The sequence below is a fragment of the Rhododendron vialii genome, chromosome 9a, assembly GCF_030253575.1.
Source record: "Rhododendron vialii isolate Sample 1 chromosome 9a, ASM3025357v1".
Taxonomy (NCBI): Eukaryota; Viridiplantae; Streptophyta; class Magnoliopsida; order Ericales; family Ericaceae; genus Rhododendron; species Rhododendron vialii.
Window position 1 is genome coordinate 1216281 of NC_080565.1, and position 20844 is coordinate 1237124.

At 39.7% G+C, this 20844-nt stretch overlaps 2 protein-coding genes and 1 pseudogene across 2 annotated transcripts; all 3 read right to left on the reverse strand.

Moving 5' to 3' along the window:
* The window catches only part of LOC131300667 (calcium/calmodulin-regulated receptor-like kinase 2), a 25852-nt pseudogene continuing 5008 nt past the window's right edge, over positions 1–20844 (reverse strand).
* Positions 1979–8359, reverse strand: LOC131300666 (uncharacterized). The gene is made up of 11 exons (XM_058326602.1): positions 8067–8359; positions 7889–7988; positions 7543–7803; positions 6731–6890; positions 6299–6540; positions 6009–6212; positions 5826–5915; positions 5628–5729; positions 4957–5515; positions 4799–4867; positions 1979–2326 (listed from the first exon to the last, which is right to left on the reverse strand). Exons 1-9 carry the CDS (start codon positions 8342–8344, stop codon positions 5183–5185), a joined length of 1770 nt encoding a protein of 589 aa, XP_058182585.1. The 5' UTR covers positions 8345–8359; the 3' UTR covers positions 1979–2326; positions 4799–4867; positions 4957–5182.
* Positions 11467–17379, reverse strand: LOC131300669 (uncharacterized). Its single transcript, XM_058326605.1, has 3 exons — positions 17267–17379; positions 16980–17233; positions 11467–11741 (listed from the first exon to the last, which is right to left on the reverse strand). The coding sequence occupies exons 1-3, from the start codon at positions 17280–17282 to the stop codon at positions 11532–11534; spliced, it is 480 nt and encodes a 159-aa protein (XP_058182588.1). The 5' UTR covers positions 17283–17379; the 3' UTR covers positions 11467–11531.

Sequence of the window (20844 nt, forward strand, 5' to 3'; positions counted from 1 at the left end):
ATTAATATTTCTTTCACCTTCGTAGACTCGTTTTATAAAAAACTTCAACTTACCCTATTAATTATCATGTAGTATAAAACAGTCATTGAGGAAAGAAAAAGCTAAACTAAAACAGTCTACAACTTTTGCTATTTCTTTTGCAGTGCTTTTTGGTGACATGGCTCTATAAATATGGTGTGAATCTTATTTTTCTTCTTCCCTTAGACATGCTCTAGTGATCCCTATCACACGCAAAATGACTGCTATGGAGCTTTCATGATATCCCGAAAGTCTTACTTGGAAGAAGCATATCAATGCTTCATTCCTCTATATTTCGTGTAATCGACAGTCAACAAAAGGTAGGGCGAGGATACAAATGGTGTCGTTCAGTTATCGGCATATTTTTTGCTGCCATTTTACTCAACTCCACTTGTTGAAGGCCAATTCAGCTAACCATCCGGGATATATCCTCTCCTGCAGAAGTCATGGTAACGTCTTTCGCAAGGCTCTTCTGTTTTATCTTGAAAATTGCCTGTGAAACTTCTCCAATCGAAGGTCGTTTTCGGGATGTTTTGTGCAAGCATTTCTGAGCAATGAGGGCTAGGCTCCTCACATCTACCACAAGGTTACTCCCTCCAACAAGTCGCTTGTCAAGAATATCATCCACACCCATCTAGGCTCATAGCCACCTTAGAAACAAGAAGAAAGAAGTTCTATTTCTCAATAACATTTTAAGGAGTCATGGAAGGAGGAATTTGGATGTGAAGAACAAAGAACTTACAAGATTGATGTCGTCCATTAAGTTTTGGTGCTGGGGGATGGCTACAATGAGTTCAAACAGGATAACACAGAAACTGAAGAAGTCACTCTTTGTCGTGAACTGGCTTGTGGAGATATATGCAGGGTCCATGTAGCCATATGTACCTTTAAGGCTTGACTTGCGGCCATCAGAGGTCTGCTCCTTTGACAGTCTGAAATCAGCTACCTATTCAGAGGTATTGAAGATTATAACAGATGTAACTGCCAACAAGCGACTTTAGGAAAAAGGGAAATGTTAATATTAAGATGATTCCAGCAAGCACAGAATCATGTGGATTTTCATTTCACTGATATTGGATTACCATTATATACAATTAAACAGACGATAAATACTTAACAGTGGCACTTAAAATGGGCATGGCATGCCTAGTAAATCATGGCATTATATTAGTTCGTCTTCATTTGATGATTCACTCCAATACCATCGGATATGAAATGATTAGTGTTCTTCATGGACCAGGCTTACCTTAGCTCTCATTGATCTGTCTAGCAATATGTTCGCGGACTTCAAGTCCCTATGAATGATAGGTGGCACTGCCTGTTCCACGAATTTTTCATGAGAGAAAGAACTGAACAATAGTTTTTACCAGGTAAAGAATTAAGAGAAAACCAGGCATGCCCCATCATGAAGATACTCAATTCCATGTGAGATATCAAGAGCAATTTGTAGCCGCTCATCCCAACTCAAAACTCGTTCCTATTGACCTAACTAGATATTCACTATAAGAAATAATGGTTTTCCCGGCATTTTTCGGTAAACACCGCGACTGCCGGGCTCGGGAATACTATACGGCGTTTGGTAAACCCGGGAAAGGACCCGGCGTTTAAAACGCCGGTAAAAATTTTCTGGTGACCGGAGCTTTTGACTTTTACTGAGGTTTGTTAAAAACGCCGGGATGAGTACCAGGCATTTTTGCCGGCATTTTGTAAACGCCGGTAAAAGTTTTCCGGTGACCGGAGCTTTTGACTTTTATTGGAGTTTGTTAAAAACGCTAAGAAGGGTACCCGGCGTTCTTTCCAAGGTTTATGAAACGCCGGATCTAGCATCTTTTATCGGGATTTGTTAAAACGCCGAGAAAAGTACTAGGCTGGCTAGGAAAGCTTATTTCTTTTACCAGGGTTTTTTTAAACACTGGGAACTTTCCGCCAGTTAAAAAATGCCTGAAATAACATACACAAATGCCGGTAATATATCACTGAATTAAATTAGAGAATTTAACCCTATTGCACCATTTTTCGCGTCCAATTAACTAATTTACAGCATACAACTTCTCAAGCACATCTAACATATATGCTCTCAAAGTATTAAACATCTCATAGCACAACTAATGTCAAAATAGAGTTTCCTGCCATAACCCATTGTCGTCTTTCAATATCTTTACTACATTCAACCAAATATTTTCCAAAAAACAAAAAATCCACCATAATAGATGAACATAACATTAGGTCTTGGTACCACCATAGTAGACAAACATCACATTACGTCAAGTAGCCACTTGATTCTACACCGTCTTTAACTTTGATAAACCTAAAATCAAACAACAACAAAATAAGAGAATCAGAACACTAGCTTGGTATTGGAACACTATATTAAGATCAAAATAAACTCAAAAGCATCCAAGTCACATCTGTTGATCCAGAAACCGTGTTAGGTAATCACCACAATTTAGCCCAACGTGAAACATAAGTTCCAAAGCAAACATTACTGAGCCAGAAACCGTGTTAGGTTATGGTCAAGTGTTTACTCAATATAATAGTGAGCAAATAAGGGTCAAGACCAGCTGTTGATCCACGTTTGCTTGTTTGTCCGGAAGGGATAAAAAAAAATTAAGTTTTTGAGGTATGGCCTATAAAGGGGTGCCTATTCAAACATCCCTCACTATACTTTTAAGGAGGAAAAGCACACAATTATACTGTGTCCCAACAAAGAAAACTTAGTTTTGAGTCTTTTGCCTATAACAAGTACTTGTTTTGACAGTCTGCTCTATGTTCTTGAGATTCTTGGCAAAACTACCGTCCATTAGTCTTTTTTGGTAACATCACATCACGTTAATTCTTACTTAGTACAACATACTTGTAACTTAGGCTGAATCTCTAAATAACGGATGCATTGTTCACTTCTAATTGAGGTACTTTCATGGTCAGCCCAATCTGTTGAGGAAATTTTGGGAATTCCAAAAGTATCTGAAAGAAGAAAAGGTGGTAGAAGAAGAAAACAAAAATGTGTGGTTTTTTGCTCTGCTTTGGCTGCTGCTGCACTTTCTGTTTCCACTGAAGGGATCAATAACAGGAACAGAATTTTGCTAAATGAATCACAGGCAGTGTGGACTGTCACAAAAATTATGGGAACTGACTACTTGGGCAATGATGAAAGGTCATCAGCAGTATCATGGTCACCGATGAGGAAGAACTATTAAGGGCTGCTCTAACAGTTCACCCATCTTCTTAGTCATACCAGAAAGCTGACTTTTTGGGGAATCAAGTAAATATTAAAATTCTCTCCTGGAATATGAGGGGCATAAGCAAAAGGGTGAAAAGAAGTAAGGTTAAAAAGATGGTTAGAGATCTCAAGATTGATATGCTTCTTCTTCAAGAGAAAAAACAGGACATATCAAAGGATTTTGTTGGATCAATATGGGGTGTTGCTAACTGTGAATATCTTGAAGTGGATGCTATTGGCAGTGCTGGTGGTTTACTAACAGTTTGGGATTCAGACTTCTTCAAATTGGAAGCTGCATATTGCAACAGGAATTTCATCTTGCTAAAAGATGTCGTTGGGAATCTATTGCAAAACTGAAAAATCATTTCAATCTACCTTGGTGCTTGGGAGGTGATTTCAATGAAATAAGGAATGTGAATAAAAGACAAGGTTGTTCCAATAGAGAAAGAGGGATGAAGGATTTCAAAAAATTCATAGAGAAATTGGAATTAGTAGATTTGCAGCTTCTTGGAGTAAGAAATACTAATACGGTTTCTTTTATGGAGATCAAAATGTATGTATATATTCATCGAGAAAAGAGAAAAAGGAGTGAAAAACTGCATGCTAAAGTAATCTACTTGTCTTAATACTAATCCCATATCGTTCACTACGCACATTAATAAACATGTCTGAACTTGCATTTCATCAAAACACAAAAAATAACTAGCTTAGACTCCAACACAACTGCAACAAAACAGGTTAGCAGCAGCCTCAACGTTCTACAGCTCAGTAGTTAAGCTCATTTGCAGAAAAGAAACAGGCATGACAGACAAGTAATTGCAGCAGCAGCACACTTCAATTGCAGCATAACATTTCAAATGCTGATAAGTAGCGGAACCCCTCAATTACTGGACTGTACATAACAGTGTTAGACTTGTCCCACATTGCTCATCTAAGCCACCCAAGTTTGGTTAATAAATTCTAGAGGCTACTCCACCTATAGCCAATTGGTTTTAGGTTGGAACCCTCCAAGAAATCTAACAAACAGACCAGCCTAATAGGATAACAGTAGCAGCAGTACTAACACCCAAAACATAGCAGAACAGAACGGGAATGACAGATAACTGGACAGCAGCAACAACCTAGCAAATAGCTGAAAGGACAGCCAAAACTGGACAGCAGCAGCAGCTAAACGAAGCAAAAAGAAAGATAGGGACAGGCCCCTAGAAAAGCATAACGCTCATTAAATTCTTGCTCAGGCTACTCATAGTAGTAGTATACCAGTCCAAGCACAAATATGATGGGGAGATAGAGTGCAAGAAAGTGGAAGCAGCAACTCACAGTGAAAGCAGCAAAAACAGCCACAAAGATGCCCCAAAGAAACTCAATTTGAACCATTTTGCGATGTTCTTCTCTTCTTGTTTGTGACTCTTGTAGTCTAACATATACAACACAAGCACATTGTCAGAAACAAAGCTTCAGCTCATGATTCCAATTATCAACAAGAAGACTATAATCTCAGCCTAAAAGAAAGATGACTACAATAGATTATTGAGCTTATAAGACGGTGGTGCAACCTACCTTGCGAGCATCTCGACTTGCCTCAGCTTGCTTCCACATGGCAAGGTCAGCAGCAGCCGTAGATCCCGGCTGGGATATCCCAATTAGATCACAAAGACTATATTAATGTATGGGGAAAGAAAAGAGAAAATGAGAGACGAAGAAATTGTGCAACTTACCTTGCACTGATGATGAGAATCAGCCTGTTGATTTGGTTGTGGAAATGGAGTTGGTTCTGGCTGCGACCGGTGTGCCAGATTTATCTCTTCTGGACTTGCTTGGTTATTGCCAATTGTCATTTCACGGTGCGTGCTAGAGGCACCGTATGCTGTTAATAATTAAGTGCATATAAAGTCAAGTTTAACAAAGAAAATGCCATAAGGAACAAATGCAATATTCAGTATATTAATTCATGAAAAATGAATATGGTACATTCTCGTCGGGTGCCTCATTGAATTCATCTGAATTGTCATCTGTGTAACCCATAGCTTCTAAGAACCTTTTCATCTTTTGCACTTCGGATTTCATCTTCATAAACTCTCGATCACGTTTGGTGGATGATTGGGACGGTGCCTTATCTTTATTCTTCGCACCAAGCAGCTTACTCTTAGTTGCTCCTAAGCCTAGCCCTCGAGTACGCCCGGGTCGCTCAGGTCCTATAGCTTGACTGAAAATCACACCCTCTGACATGGGATGTGAACTAGACCCATCTTGGCATCGCAACGCTTTCAATTTGTTCTATAAGAAGTCTCTCAAGTGTTAGGGCAAAATTTTAAAGATACAATCTTGTTACGTAACAAGATCAACACTAAAAATAACCAAAGAACATGAAAACCACAAATCAACTTACAACGATAGCAGAAGTTTCTTCATTAACTGCTCCACCACCTTTTCGTGTATGTGTTTTGATAAATGTATCAATACGCGTAGGGTTTTTTCCGTCATCCTTGTCCTAGCATTAATGACTATGAAAAGTAAAACCTCGATCATGTCAAAAAAATGCTGTGAAGTACGATAAAATAAAATAAACAATTTTTATCTATCAAACCTTCTGCTCAACCAAATAATGTGGTGTCCGCCCACTTGTGTGTAGTAATTTTTGTTGGGACCCGTAATCCTTCTTGTTTATACTCTTCTCCTATCAAAATCAATAATTTTAATTTTCTCTTATCTTTGACAACAATACAGAAATTATAACATCATAACTCTTATATTAATCTGTTTCGCATACCTTTACATCTCTATCATTCCAATAATAGACCAAACACCGCCACTGCACCTCTGTAACTCTACTAGGCCTATGAACTATTCTGTCTGCATCATTATTATATGGCGCGTATCCTTGTTTTTTTGCTTCACATTTCCATCCTTGCCATTTCCTTCCAAGAGATTGCATGAACCACCTCTCCATAGAATCATTTGTATTTGTATGAGCCTACAATACAAAAAGATACTTATAAATAATTAATAAATGCTGAATAAGACAGCCCAATATGTATATATAAACCACCCCAAGTTTACCTTGATTTCTTCCCATACTCTCTTCTTGTAGTGCACAGGGACATATCGCCAATCTGTATAGTGCAATGGTAGAAGGGAACCATCCCTCACCAACACCTCCAAATTAGTGGCAAGAGAAGATGCTTCAGGCATTACAGGTTGTCCCCTATCATTTAGTACAATCTTTATTGGGATATTACCCGTACTCCATGATGCATTCATCAATGACAGACCTCTCCCTCGGGTTTGCGTTGAAGAGTTACCTAAATGAAAATATACAGAACATTACAGAACCAAGATAAAAATATCAGATAACAAACAGGTGGTGATAATGACACTACTTGGTACAAAACAAGTACAGAAGAATAGAACATTATAACTACGAAACAAACCCAACAGAGAACATTAAATCGACAACCACAAAAGAATGGATATCATGAATAATTGCATTACCAACTTCCGATGATGAGCCATCTGAAAGTGATCTAGTCTCACCTTGGGAGGACGAGTTGAGGTTGCTGCCAATCAGATACCATGTACGTGGTGGCTCACGCATCCTCCCATGCTCAACAGGATCCTCTAGTGTAGCGGCACGTCTATGTGACATTGCAATCTCCAAAAAAATAAAACATTTACTGATACAAATTAAATTGCTACTAAAAGGAAATAGACATGACACAAGTAACCATAATCGTACCTTTCGATTGGAATTGCTAAAATAAAATAGACAAGTATCAGATATTAACGTCAATAGATATATTCGAACTACTCGAAAAGAGACAAGTATCTGATATTAACATAGAGATATTAACTAAAATTTCTCTCATGCTTGCAACATAACACTTCCTGAATTACTACGTATTGACATCATCATTTAGCGTTAGGCCAGGTAAATCATCCCTAATCCACACGTTATCCTCATCATGCAATGTTGCATCATCTTCTTGTTGCTAATAGATTCCATCTACTTCAATGTCTGCCATATGACCATCCCCAACTTCACAAATTTCAAACAAGTCTCTAGGTTTCATTTTGATTACAATGCTCCAATCTTCTTTGGCTGGATCTTGCACATAAAAAACTTGTTGAGCTTGAGATGCTCGTTTAAATGGTTCGTTGGAGGCATGTTCTGTAGTATAGAGCAAACAATTGAAATTGACAAGTGTGAAGCCAAATTCATCATTCGGTATTAAACCCCGATTGTTATCTATCCGGTCACAGTTTAATAACACATGTTTGTGGTCGTGTGTATAATACTACTCCACCATGTCTGTGATCCTTCCGTAATATGTGACATCTCCTTCTTGAGGATTCATAACTCTGGCGCTCGAATAACTACTAGTCTTTGCCTTCAACATAACTCCACTATTTTGTGTTTTCCTTTTAAGCTCACGCTCTTTGGTGTGATATCTAACCCCATTGATAATATAGCCACTAAATCTAATTGCTGTGTCACGAGGACCCATCGCCAGAATTGCAACCTCATCTGATACTTCTTCGGACCCCTCAAGTTGTAACTTGTGGACCTATCAGAGAAATTATATAAAATGAATACTCAAAATTGTCTTTAAGGATTTGATTTCTATAGTAGTACTAAAATACATGACTTACGTGGGTTCGAAACCAAATGGGAAACGTTTCATGGTGAAGGCGTTCAAGTTCACGATCTCGAATCCGACGATTACGTTGTTTAAGAAATTCACAGTGCTTCCTACAATATTCATCCAACTTGTTTAGAGAGAATAAGTTTGAATAAATTCAGTTGATAGATAGAGTTGGAATATCTTACTCTCGATACGGAGTGATGGATTCAGTGTTAAACAGGATATATCGATGAGCCTGTGTCTTTTGTAGGAGATTAAGAGAAAACTTTTCATGCTTTCCTATAGGAAGGTCCCCTACTTGACCCGCATCACCTCCATCATCATTCCTCACAGGTTGATTTAACTTGGATTCAACATCATCCAAGTACCTAGAACAGAATGTCATGCATTCTTCAACGAAGTACCCCTCTGCAATAGAGCTCTCCAGGCGAGCTTGATTATGTACATATCTCTTAAGTGTCATAAGATACCTAGACTCAAATAAGTTTATGTGCAAATTGTGTAAGTGTTAAAACATATTACTAAATGGACAGTAAATGAATCATACTAGAATCCATACCTTTGGACATAATACATCCATCGGAACCGCACCGGACCACCCCGCTTTACCTCCTTAACTAAATGAACAATCAAGTGCTCCATTATGTCAAAAAAGGATGGAGGAAATATTTTTTCGAGCTGACATAAAATGAGCACTATTCGAGATTGAAGGTTATCCAAGTCATCAACCTTTACAACTTTCGAACACAATTGCCTAAAAAAATTACATAGCTCTATCACTGGCTTACTCACTTTCTTTGGAAGTGTTCTGCTTACTGCAATTGGCAGAAATTGCTCCATCAATATATAGTAGTCGTGACTCTTTAGTCCAAATATGGTTCGCTTTTTTACATTAACACAGCGTGAAATGTTAAAAGCATAGCCATCTGGAACTTTAACATTCTTCAAAAAATTGCAGAACATAGTTTTCTCCAAATTGTTCATTGCAAAGCCTGCATGAGGCAGATACACTTTGCCACCATATAGAATTAGGGGATGCATCGCCTTTCGAATCTCCATTAGTTGAAGGTCACGACGCGCATTTAAGTTGTCCTTCCCTTTGCCATCAAGATCCATCACTGTCCCGACCAAGCTTTCACATAAATTTTTCTGAATATGCATCACATCAAGATTGTGTCGAAGCGGATTTTCCTCCCAAGTCGATAGATCAAAGAAAATGCTCTTTTTCTTCCAATTTCCCTGTAAATCATCTTCATCTTCTCCATCACGTGTCTTTATTTTTTTTGTAACAGGTAAATCCTCATCCCCCTCCTTTCCAAATTTATTCACATAGTTAGCGGGAAACATTGCTAAGACTTCACGACCAGATAAACAAGTTGGACAAGGACGAAGTTCAACGGTCCCATCAAAAGACATGCGCTCATATCGAAATTTATGGTCCTTATCCAACCATCTACGATGTCCCAAGTAACATACCTTCTTCCCGTGAACTAACCAACGTGAACAAGTTTCATCAAGACAAACTGGACAAGCAAGATAACCCTTTGTACTCCAGCCCGACAACATAGCTAATGCAGGCAAATCATTAATTGTCCACAACATTAATGCTCGCATTTTGAACATCTCATTGGCAAATGCATCATAAGTGTTAACACCTATGTCCCACAACTCCTTCATCTCGTCTACTATAAGCCTCAAATATACATCAATATTATTTCCCGGTGACGTTGGTCCATCAATAAGTAGTGTATGCACAACCAAGGTGGTAAATTGTATGTCATCATCACCACGGGCCAAATGCTATAAGTGGTGTTCATTGTACGATATGGGTTAAAGCCATCAGATGCTAACCCAAGCCAAACATTGCGAGGATCTTGAGCAAAATCCAGATGGAGGTTATCATAGAGTTTCCATATATCAGAGTCAACAGGATGCCTCGAAATGCCAATAGGAGCTGGGTTCTCTGCATGCCATCTCATTAAGCCAGCCGTCTTTTTGGACGAGTACAATCTTTTTAGATTAGGTATCAATGGAAAATACCCAACAATCTTTTGCGGAATTTTGCCTCCTTTTTTAGATCCATCTGTTTTCTCCTCTGGCTTATATCTAGGAACATTGCAGACTTTACAATCAACTCGCTTTGCATCTTCACCCCAATACAACATGCAATCTCTAGGGCATGCATGAACTTTATGATACTCAAGGCCCAAACCACCCAATAATTGTCTGCTCGCAGTAAAAGAATTAGGCAATATTTCACCTTCAGGCAAGACTTTCTTCAACAGCTTAAGCAACATGGTAAAAGACTTGTTACTCCAACCACATAGGCACTTGATGTGCATCAATGCCACAATGAATGAGAACAATGAGAACTTTTGACACCCTAGGTATAACTCTCTATCAGCTTCCTTCAAAAGCTTAAAAAACTTGGTAGTTTCTTCATCAAGATTATGTCCATCACCCAGAGGTGGATCAAAATTATGTCCATCACCCAAAGGTGGATCAAGATCAATATCATGGGCTTGAATTGGCGGAATTCCAAATGCATCACGCACCATTTCTTGCATCTCATCTTGCCCATTAAAATTGCCACATCCACTATTTTCAACACCACAATTTGTAGGCTGTGATTTTTCCCCATGGAAAATCCAAACGATGTAACTTGGAGTAAATCCATTCACGACAAGATGTTGCTTTACTAAATCTATGTTTTTTCTAGCTAAATTATGACATTTCTTATACGGACATGCAATTTCTGTTTGCCGATCAAGAATGTTCTTACAAGCAAATTCCATGAAATCTATAACCCCTTGTAGGTATCTTGGATCGAGCCTAGGCAAATTTATCCAACTCTTATCCATGTTTGTTTCCATTTACACAATTCTGGAGAAAACAAATAAAGCAAATGCATGCAATACCACATTAGATACAAACTTTGACAAAGAAGGCAATAATAAAATCATACATTGTGGAAATTGTGGTAAATAAATACGTTAGGATTATGTTTCAGAGGAGTTCACAAATAAATACTCGAGGACATAGTAATTGTGGAAATTCGTAGAGCATTGCACATATGAAAAAAAAGAGACAAGTTCCTCTTACATGGCCTCGAGCATTGAACACTGTAATTGTGGAAAGTGGTAGAGCATCAATTTTGAAGTTTGTTCTTTTGCATCCAGTTTGTGAAGCTACAAAAAAAAATTCTTTGCATTTGAAGAAACTGAGCAACAACTTACTGAAATGGAAATCTTGATCCTTGTACGTATGTAAGACTTGCTCAATCTGTTTAATTCAAATTGGTCAAGCCACAGCCCCTAAAAAGAAAAGGTGAATATTAGACTAATAACCATTAGAAGACATCTATATATTCCATATAGAAGTAGTAATATTTTCTTTGGAAAGCACCACATATTATACATATGGAAGAACAACAAATTCAAAGCAGCAAGCACGAATCGGTAGCAGAATAATGGTATTTGGAGAAAGACCATAGACAAAACATATTAAGCAGCTTTAAAGGCTATGACTGAAATCTGCAAAACAAAACAAAACATATTTGGAGAAAGACTATGACTGAAATCTGCATTCCGGATCACAAATAGTAAGACACGACCATAGCTTTGAATCTGTATTCCAGGCAGCTTTAAAGGCTACTGTAAAGCACAACCATAGCTTGAGCCACCATCTATGCAGCAGCAATCAGCTAGCAAATGTAAGTGCAACACGAACTCATTTAATTGAAATGAGAAATCAGAAAGCTCCAGCTTGTCCAGTGACTGTGATTTCCCTTCCAAATGATAGCAGGTCAATAATAGCCACTGTGGGCCGAGCAGATTTATAGCAGCTTCCAAACGGTACAACTATAGCAACAACTAAGCATGAACAAAGCTACAGCATGAATAATATTCTTAGCCTTACTGATAGTAGTGGTAATCTTTTAACTGATTCTGGGGCTATTAAGGATGAAATTTTGGGAGGGACTGCCTTTGGGGGGAAAGTTAATGCTGTTCCCACTCTCAATCAAGCTATCCTTGCTAAGGTTCCTTCTCACCTCAAGGATCAGTTGATTGCTCCAATTACTGGGGCTGAAATTAAAGCTGACCTTATGTCTATCAATGGGGATAAGGCCCCTGGGCCTGATGGCTTTAATTCCATGTTTTTCCAAAAATGTTGGGCTGTTGCAGGTAGTGATTTTACGACTGCTATGGCTTCCTTCTTTGGTACTGGTAGACTTCTCAAGGAATGGAATGCTACTGCTATTTCTCTGATTCCTAAGGTCAGTGCCCCTTCTTCTATCAGAGATTATCGACCTATTTCCTGTTGCAATGTCAGTTATAAATGTATTACCAAAGTCTTAGCAAATAGAATGCAAGTGGTTCTTCCTTTCATCATTGACCAAGCTCAATCTGCTTTTATCAAAGGGAGATCAATTGTTGATAATGTTCTCCTTATGCAAGAATTGGTTTGAGGTTATCACAGATCTAATGGAAGCCCTAGATGTGCCATGAAAATAGACTTAATGAAAGCCTATGATTCTGTGGACTGGGGGTTTCTGTTTGATATTATGCTTTGCATGGATTTTCCTCCTCTGTTTGTTGCTTGGATTAGAGAATGTGTATCTTCTGCTAAGTATTCTGTGGTTATTAATGGGAGCATGGAGGGGTACTTTGCTGGACAAAGGGGTTTGAGACAGGTTGACCCCATCTCCCCCTACTTGTTCTTGATTGTCATGGAAGCTTTTGCAGCTATCCTTAAGTTCAGAGTTCAACAGGGTGCCTTTACTTTCCATCCTAAGTGCAGTGCTTTGAACATTTGTCACCTTGCGTTTGCTGATGACCTCTTCATCCTTAGTGGTGTGGATCATGATTCTATTAGCCTCATTAATTCTCTTTTGGCTGATTTCCACTCCTTTTCTGGATTGAAGCCTAATTCCAATAAAAGTGCTATGTTATATGGGAATGTTGCTGATCAAGATACAAATGCAAAATATTCTTCCCTTTCCTGAGGGAAAATTCCCTGTTAAATATCTTGGTGTCCCTTTAATTTCTACTTCTCTAAGGTCAGAGGATTGTGCTATCTTGAAAGAGAAAATTCTTCATAGAATTGTGTCTTGGTCCAACACTACCTTATCCTATGGAGGTAGAGCCCTTATTCAATCTGTCTTGTTTAGTATTCAAGTCTATTGGAGCACCATTTTTATCCTTCCTGGTAAAGTGATTAAGGATATTGAATGTACCTTAATGGCCTTTCTTTGGTCTGGTCCTGAACTCAAACACTCTGGTGCTAAAGCAAAATGGACTCATCTTTGCTGTCCTGCGGAGGAAGGTGGGTTAGGTTTCAAGGGGATCAAAGTTTGGAATAGGGCTGCCATGCTTAAACATCTTTGGGCTCTGTGTATGAAGGCAGACACTTTATGGATCAAATGGGTGCACACATACATCATTAAAGATCAGTGTCTTTGGGCTATGGAGGTTCCGTGTGATGCCTCTTGGACTATGAGAAAGCTGCTTGGTCTTAGAAGGTTAGGTCAATCCCTCATTAAATATCAGATTGGTAATGGAGAAAGGACCTTCTTGTGGTGGGATAATTGGCACCCTCTTGGTCCCTTATATGATCGATTTGGGGATAGAGTGGTGCATAATGTAGGCAGATCTTTAAGGGCTAAGGTGGCTTCAATAGTGGAAAATGGGGCTTGGAGATGGCCTAGATTAAGAAACCCCCTTATTCAGACCATCATCTCTCACACTCCTCAGAATTTGGTTCCACACCCTGAGATGGTGGATTCAGTAATTTGGGTGCCTCATCCTAGTGGTATTTTCACTATTAAGTCTACTTGGGAAGCTATTCGGGAGAAATTCCCTATTCAGCCTCGATTCAAGGTTATTTGGGGTAGTCATAATGTCCCTAGATGGTCTTTTATACTTTGGTTGGTAGCTCTTCACGGACTGAGTACTAAGGACAGATTGAGAAACTGGGGTATGGCTGTGGATGCTCTTTGCTGCCTCTGCCAGGATGAGGAGGAATCACATCATCACTTGTTCTTTGATTGTTCATATTCTACACGTGTTTGGCAGTACTTGGTGTCAAAGAATAGAGTGGCTGGCATTCCTAATAATATGGGAGATGTCCTTGATTGGTTGCAGGGCAATGTATCTTGGGATAGTTTAAGATTTGTTAGTTTGAAGAGTACATTGACAGCTATTGTTTATGGTCTTTGGCAGGAAAGAAACTCTCGTATTTTCTGTGCAAAGATGAAGGATCATACTCAGGTGGCAACAGATATAGCCAATGGGATTTGTGCTTTCCTTAGCTCCAAAAGGAATGTAAAACAATCCTCGCAAAATCGGAGTATTTGTGAGATATGGGGCTTGCCTCATAGGATCATGCAATTTGTATAGTTTTTTTACAGTGTTTTCTTTGATTTTGTTTTCTTGTTTAGAGCTGTTAAGTATGGCTGCCTGTTTTGTTGTTTCTAGTAAGGGGATTCTATCCCTTATACTTTGTTTCTTGGTTTGAGCCTAATAAAATTTTGTGCACTTATCAAAAAAAAAAAAAAAGCTACAGCAGATACAGCAACTTGTCTCAGTAACATAGTATAGCAGAGAAGCAGTAGAAGTAGAAGAGCAGAATACCAACAGTCTGCTACCCAGCAGTAAAAGGGATCTAGAAACAGCAAACATAAACCCAAAGATAAAAGAGAGAAAAAGAGAAAGGCTAAGGACAAGCCCCCTAGAAAGGCTTAAACAGCCCAGAGGACAACCGGGGTTGGTACAAACATACTACTGCAGCTATCCAAATGCAAACTGAATGAGACACCAATGAAACAACTGTACAAGTAATCAATTGGCACACATGCACATTCCAGGTCAAGAACACACATGGCCAACAACAATGAGAAAAGAACAATCTGGAAATACAGCTCAGAAATACAATCTGGAAATGGAACTCACTGCAGTCCACCCAAACAGCAAACCTACTGTAATTGAATGGCTGCAACAGTTGAACTACCAAGTAATAGCCAAAACAAGGACTTCACACTTGACTTCCAATACAAAAGCCCAGCATAAAATGGCAGAATTTCAGAAAGCAAATGCAATACTTCCCAGAGTACAAGGATAATGATTCAGCAATTAATTGACACAAGCTAATTATGAACTAATGATAAGCTTTTCTGCAGTCAGTGCTAATTATTGTAGGAATACACCAGGAAAGCAGCTAACACTGATCATGGGGATGATCCTATGAATGATAATATACTTAATGGCTGTTGCAGATCCTTTTTGCAGTATGACAACCTCAACAAACAACACGATCATCCTTTTCCTACTATTGTAAGAAGTTCTTATATCATATCTGTGCTGATATGTAGTCCGTGAAAATTGGAATCGCACGTGGACAACACTGACCAACAAAATTGTTCCACAATTTCCAAGTTGCAACTGTATGCCCATGGATAACCTCTCTCTCGAACCATGAGCATGAATAAATTAAATACGTTAGTAATAAAATTTCATTCCAGCACTCAATGTTTTAGTTCCATCTAATTCAAGCTTAGAAGCTAATAGAACTAATCTACCCTCTTAGTACAAATCAATGCTTTATTTTTTTTCTTTTCCTCAAGTGCAAATTAACCTTCATTACCGATAACCCATTCGTAGTACTAGAGACTTAGCAAACTTCACGCACACAAATTTCGAACTTTTACTAATCGCGATAAAGAAGATTAGCCATAAATTATTCTTACGGAACAATAATATGCTAGCACACTCTTTGATTTGAGGAAAAAGACTTTTTTTTTCCTACCTTCCCAATCAAAGTGGAAACCCTTACCAACTCCGAAAACAATATTACCTGAAGAACAAATTTGAGACGGACATAATACAGCTGAAAGAAGTCTTTAATTATTCACCTAATCATAGCAGTGAAGAAAATCATGTACTAGGCCAAATTAATTTATATACGAACTATAGAGATATAAAAAAACTACACCAAACATTTCACTTACCATAGACCCCATTATCATGTGCTCACATAAAAGGATTAACCTAGTGCCTCGTGCCCATGCACAATTACTCCATATCCCTCTATCACTTGTGCTAGGTTTGAGAACAACTTACCGAATCTATAAATACCTACTGCACACTCTAACCACCCACTAGATCCCATATAAGATCTACTGCCTACGCTCTGATACCAATTATAACAACCTAGATCCTCAAGCACCACGTAATCTATTGCCTTACACCACAACCTCAATATAAACAACAAACATCAATTATTGAGAAGCCATCCCACTTCCTTAAAACATTACACATAATTTTCCGTATACGCCTCCCAGCACTTACCCTTACCTCATCAACTTGCTTTTCTCCCTCTCTCATTTTATCATTTCATTTCCTTAAATACTCTTTCTTACCCATCCTCCAAACCAACACCTCTCCTCAGTCCTCCCCCTATTTCTCCCGATGATTTTTTCCTTTCTTTCCCTGGAGGGAAAAACTCTCCCGAGTTTACCAGTTTCCCCTCCCAAAACATGGACATCCAGATGGCATATCTCCACCCCTTCGTTCCTTTTCTGTCTTTTCTTTCATTTTTTTCTTCTTATTATATTTTTCCTCACACTAATTATCTTCTACACATCACCCATGCACACAGCCAGCCCACCACTTTCACGTGCCCACACTCCACAAAACCGCCACCTATGGCTTTTCATGCAAAATCTTATATTTACACTAAAATCTCTTATTTAGTAAAGCAACCACCTTACTCAATGCACGGGAAAAATATTTATAAAAATATGGCTATTACAGCAAGTTAGATGTTGGAATGTCAGGATGTGTAATTTAGTTATTGAGATTAGATTATTGATTAGTCACACCTACCGTTACCTATATTGGTGAGTTCATAAAGGAGATAAAACAATAAATAAAAATATAAAGTTAGCTCCGTTAAAAAAACTAGGGCATAAGCCATAAGGGCACAAGTTTCAGAATAGAGAAATACTAAACAATTTCATTGTGTCTGCATCCAAAAGGAACAAATTTGATAAATTAATCAACAAATTCGGATTTTGGTATCGGAAATCTACATATACATACATGCAAACTACAGGAGCGAGAGAGTATACCGAGAGGGTACGGGATGGAGCAGCGAGAGAGGCGTGAGAAATCGTTCGCCAACTCCGACGCCGGCGGAACAGACTGACCAAGACAAGGTATTGAGTCAAGGAGAATCCACAGCGCAATCAGACCCTCTGGCTTCGTTTCCTCCGCTTTGTCAGCCAGCTTCTCGCTCCAAATTCGGAACCACTGACAATCCTGCAGTCGCAGAGAAAAAGTGAGGAAATCGATCGGAATAGATGGAGAGAGAGAGAGAGAGAGAGAGAGAGAGAGAGAGAGCATACGTGATAGAGCAGCGAGAGAAGCGTGAGAAATCGTCAAGGAGGGGGAGAGACGTGTGAAATCGTGGAGGAGGGAACAGGCTGAACAGCTAGGGCTTTGCCAAAATAATTTTGGGGGAGGGAATTGGGAAATTTTGAGTGGGGATTGGGAAATTGGGGGAGGGAACTTTTGGGGTATGAAACGACGTCGTTTCATGTGTGGGGATTTTAACCCCCACTTCACCGTTGCTTTCTCCGGCTGGCAGCGGGGTATTTTTTAATCATTCCCAGGCTTTTTTGCAAATGCTGGGAATTGAGTGCGGGGAAAAGTGTTATTTATTGTAGTGATTGTCGCATTGTGATTTACGTTTCGATTCGATATAGAGTAAACAAAGTGAAAGCCATAGTGCTGCACTCCCATATTATCAGGACCGTATGAAATTCAGTAACTCATTCGTTGAGACAAGCTCCTTTGTTACTCTACCTAAATGCACATTTTACAAGCACAACGCAACCAATGGTCATGAAAAAAAGATCAAATCAAGGGTTAGTTCTTGCATCGGAATGCTTTTTTGTCGAGGTTACAGAACCAGATGACAGAAGGAGTAAGCAGCATTTGAATGGACGATATATTCTATCCCTACTTGTGCCAATGTGAAGAAACCTGAAATACAACGGTAATGTCTAACACTAACTCATACATGGCATGTTCATTACATGTGTTCTGATATGACCCCATGGTCAGGTGAATGGGGAAAAAATGGACTCACGAACTTACCATACAGAAGGCTCACCAGGCTTCCGTTAGTCATGAACTCATAGATCAACATGTGCTGGCCTTGATCAACACAGTATCCAACCAAATTCACCAGATTAAGGTGATGAAGCCTACCTAGTAGCAATACCTGCAAAAAGACTTGGACATGTTAATTTGAATCTCGTAGAACAGCATAGCCATTTCTAAATTTATCACATGTCAATTACGAATCTAAAAAATGATGAGAAAAAGTATGGAAACCAGAAAGACTGTAATGCATCACCTAATGAATCCTTACACAACCATGTCATGTTTTCCTAATTTGAAGGTCATCTTCTAAGATATCCATTCACGGACGTAAATTTGGACACCTTTCGACACTGATAACTCGAGTAGTTGATAGTTATGCAAGAAAGTAGTAGTCCATGTTTAGAAAACCAATGGGTGATGTCTCAATGGTACTCTACGCTTGCCCAACCTGGCAAGATGTATCAGGAGGGTGTAGACACCCCATTCTAGACCATCCAGATAACTCTATTTTATGGTCTTTTATTGCCCCAATGATGAGTATGATCAAGAACAGTCTGAGGACGATAGTGTGTTTGAGCTTTGAGCGTTCCGAACCTCATTCAAACCCATTTCAAACCAGAGCCAAACAGCCCCAGCAAAACCCAAACTGGCTTACGCCAGTACTGTGCTGACATACGCCAGTTAACTGCCACGCGTCGGTCATCAACCGTTGACTCAGTTATCACTGGCGCACGCAGGTCAAAACATGGCGCACGCTAATCAAGCCCAGTCAAATCAACTTTATTCAGCCACATGGACGAGACTTTTGTGTCACCCTGACGTGGGCTACAGTCCCCCTGATGATTACACTCGGTAGGGACGCTCCCCCTCTCTCCTACACCCTCCATCAAGCCAAGTCCCATGCATTTAATGCATGGGAGGCTCTCCCCTTAACCAAACCAGCCTTAACCCAACTGGTTAAGCCCCTTCCTCAGTCTCTCTCTCCTCTATAAATACCCCCTTTGCATTCATGTGCAAGGGGTTAACCACATAAAGAGCCCAAAGCCTTTTCTTTCTCCTTTTCTCTCTCTTCTCCTCCATTGAAAGAGGAAATAAAGGAGTCTTTCAGCCACACACTCCACTGATATACTCCCCACATTGTCACCATTCAATCTCTATCTCCCCAAATCAAAGCTCAAGTCATCCATTCATCCCAACCAAAGGTATACCACCTTTGTGGTTCTTTCTGGTTTCGACCCCTGAGGGGAACCAGTAAGGTCCAGGCTAGTAGTCAATACTAGTCCTGGCCTTAAACTGGTAAAATATAACAACCGTGTGAGATGAACAATGGCGCACGCTAGTAACATCATGCCGTACGCCAGTCATGGTAGTATGTACACTACTGGCGTGGGGATCATTGATCATCCACTTTTCTTGCTCACTCTTCTGTCATCACCTTAGCATGCTAATAACCAGTTTTACTGCTTTCTGTATTTAGAATTGTTTAGCTGTAATGGTTAATGCTTACTCCTTATCTGTTTTAGATGGCCTCTGGGATCCTTCTGGTCGTGTTCCAGAACCCAGATGATGCAAAGCCAAGCACTGGAAGAGAGGCATAACTGGCGTGCAACCATCCTATACTGGGGTACGGCAGTAATGTCTAAGTCTAGCGGCTGGCCCTTGCATGGCAGTCAGGCCTTAGCCTCTATTTGTTTCCCCACACTGTTTTTGGGGTATTATGTTGTCCTTCGTGGCTTGAAAACATCTTATCTGTCTGTAACTATATATATTCTGCTCTATGAACTGCGTGGTTTGTCCTGGGTGTGCGTTGGTCCTTTTGCAGAGCCCAGAGGGTTGCAAACAAAGGCTGTGAAACCAAATAAGTGGAGTACACCAGTTTCGTGGTGGCGTGCACAGATCGTATCAGCATGCAGTGGCTCCGCCATGCTGGTGCGGGGCCTGCTCACATCCCTTTAGGGCAGCGTACTCCAACTTGTTCAGGTTGCTCTCAGTGCTTGTTCTCAATCTATGTTCATCATTGCAAAGCAAATCATCATCCATAAACATTTTGTCATATAACTGCAACTTGTTACAGTTTTAATCCCCATTAATTGTTCCCCCTCCCTAACTGGCTAAAAATGATTAATGAGAGAAAAATGCAAAGGTTTTACAAAAATGCCCGAGTAGAGACCGATCTCCGGATTGGGCGAGAGGGTGGCCATAAAACCCTTCTCCTCTCGTAACCTGGCTCCCAAACCTCTGATATCGAAGGTGACGACGGACCGGTCTACGCCTTTTTCAAAATCAAACAAACGTGGCAAACGTTTTTCGAGTTCGGTTCCTTTGGTGTTTTCACCGCTAAAACCCGAGTGGCGACTCTGAATCGAAGCGTTTCGCCGCGCTTTTTCCAAAAAGGGCCGCACCCAAATTTTGCATAATAATAAAAATTTCCGAGGCGCGTGCCCATAGAGGGAATTCTAACTAAAAGAGTTTTCCATCCTCCTAAACATCATATAGCTTTCAGTTATTACCTCTATTTGAAACTCTCTTTCCTCTTGTTGTGAACCAGAAGCAAGAACCTTCACTGCAACCACTTCACCTGTTGCCATGGTAGCTTTATAAACTGAACCAAAAGCTCCATGTCCCAACATAGTTGTGAAGTTTTGTGTAGCTTTCTGAATGTCCCTGGGAACACACAAGGGATTAGATCTGGCACGCCGTAGTTCCTAGTATGCCTATCAAATCTACTACAAATTACAATGAACTTTCTGTAGATCAGGTATGAACAGACAATAACAGCTACCTTCGTAAATTTGAG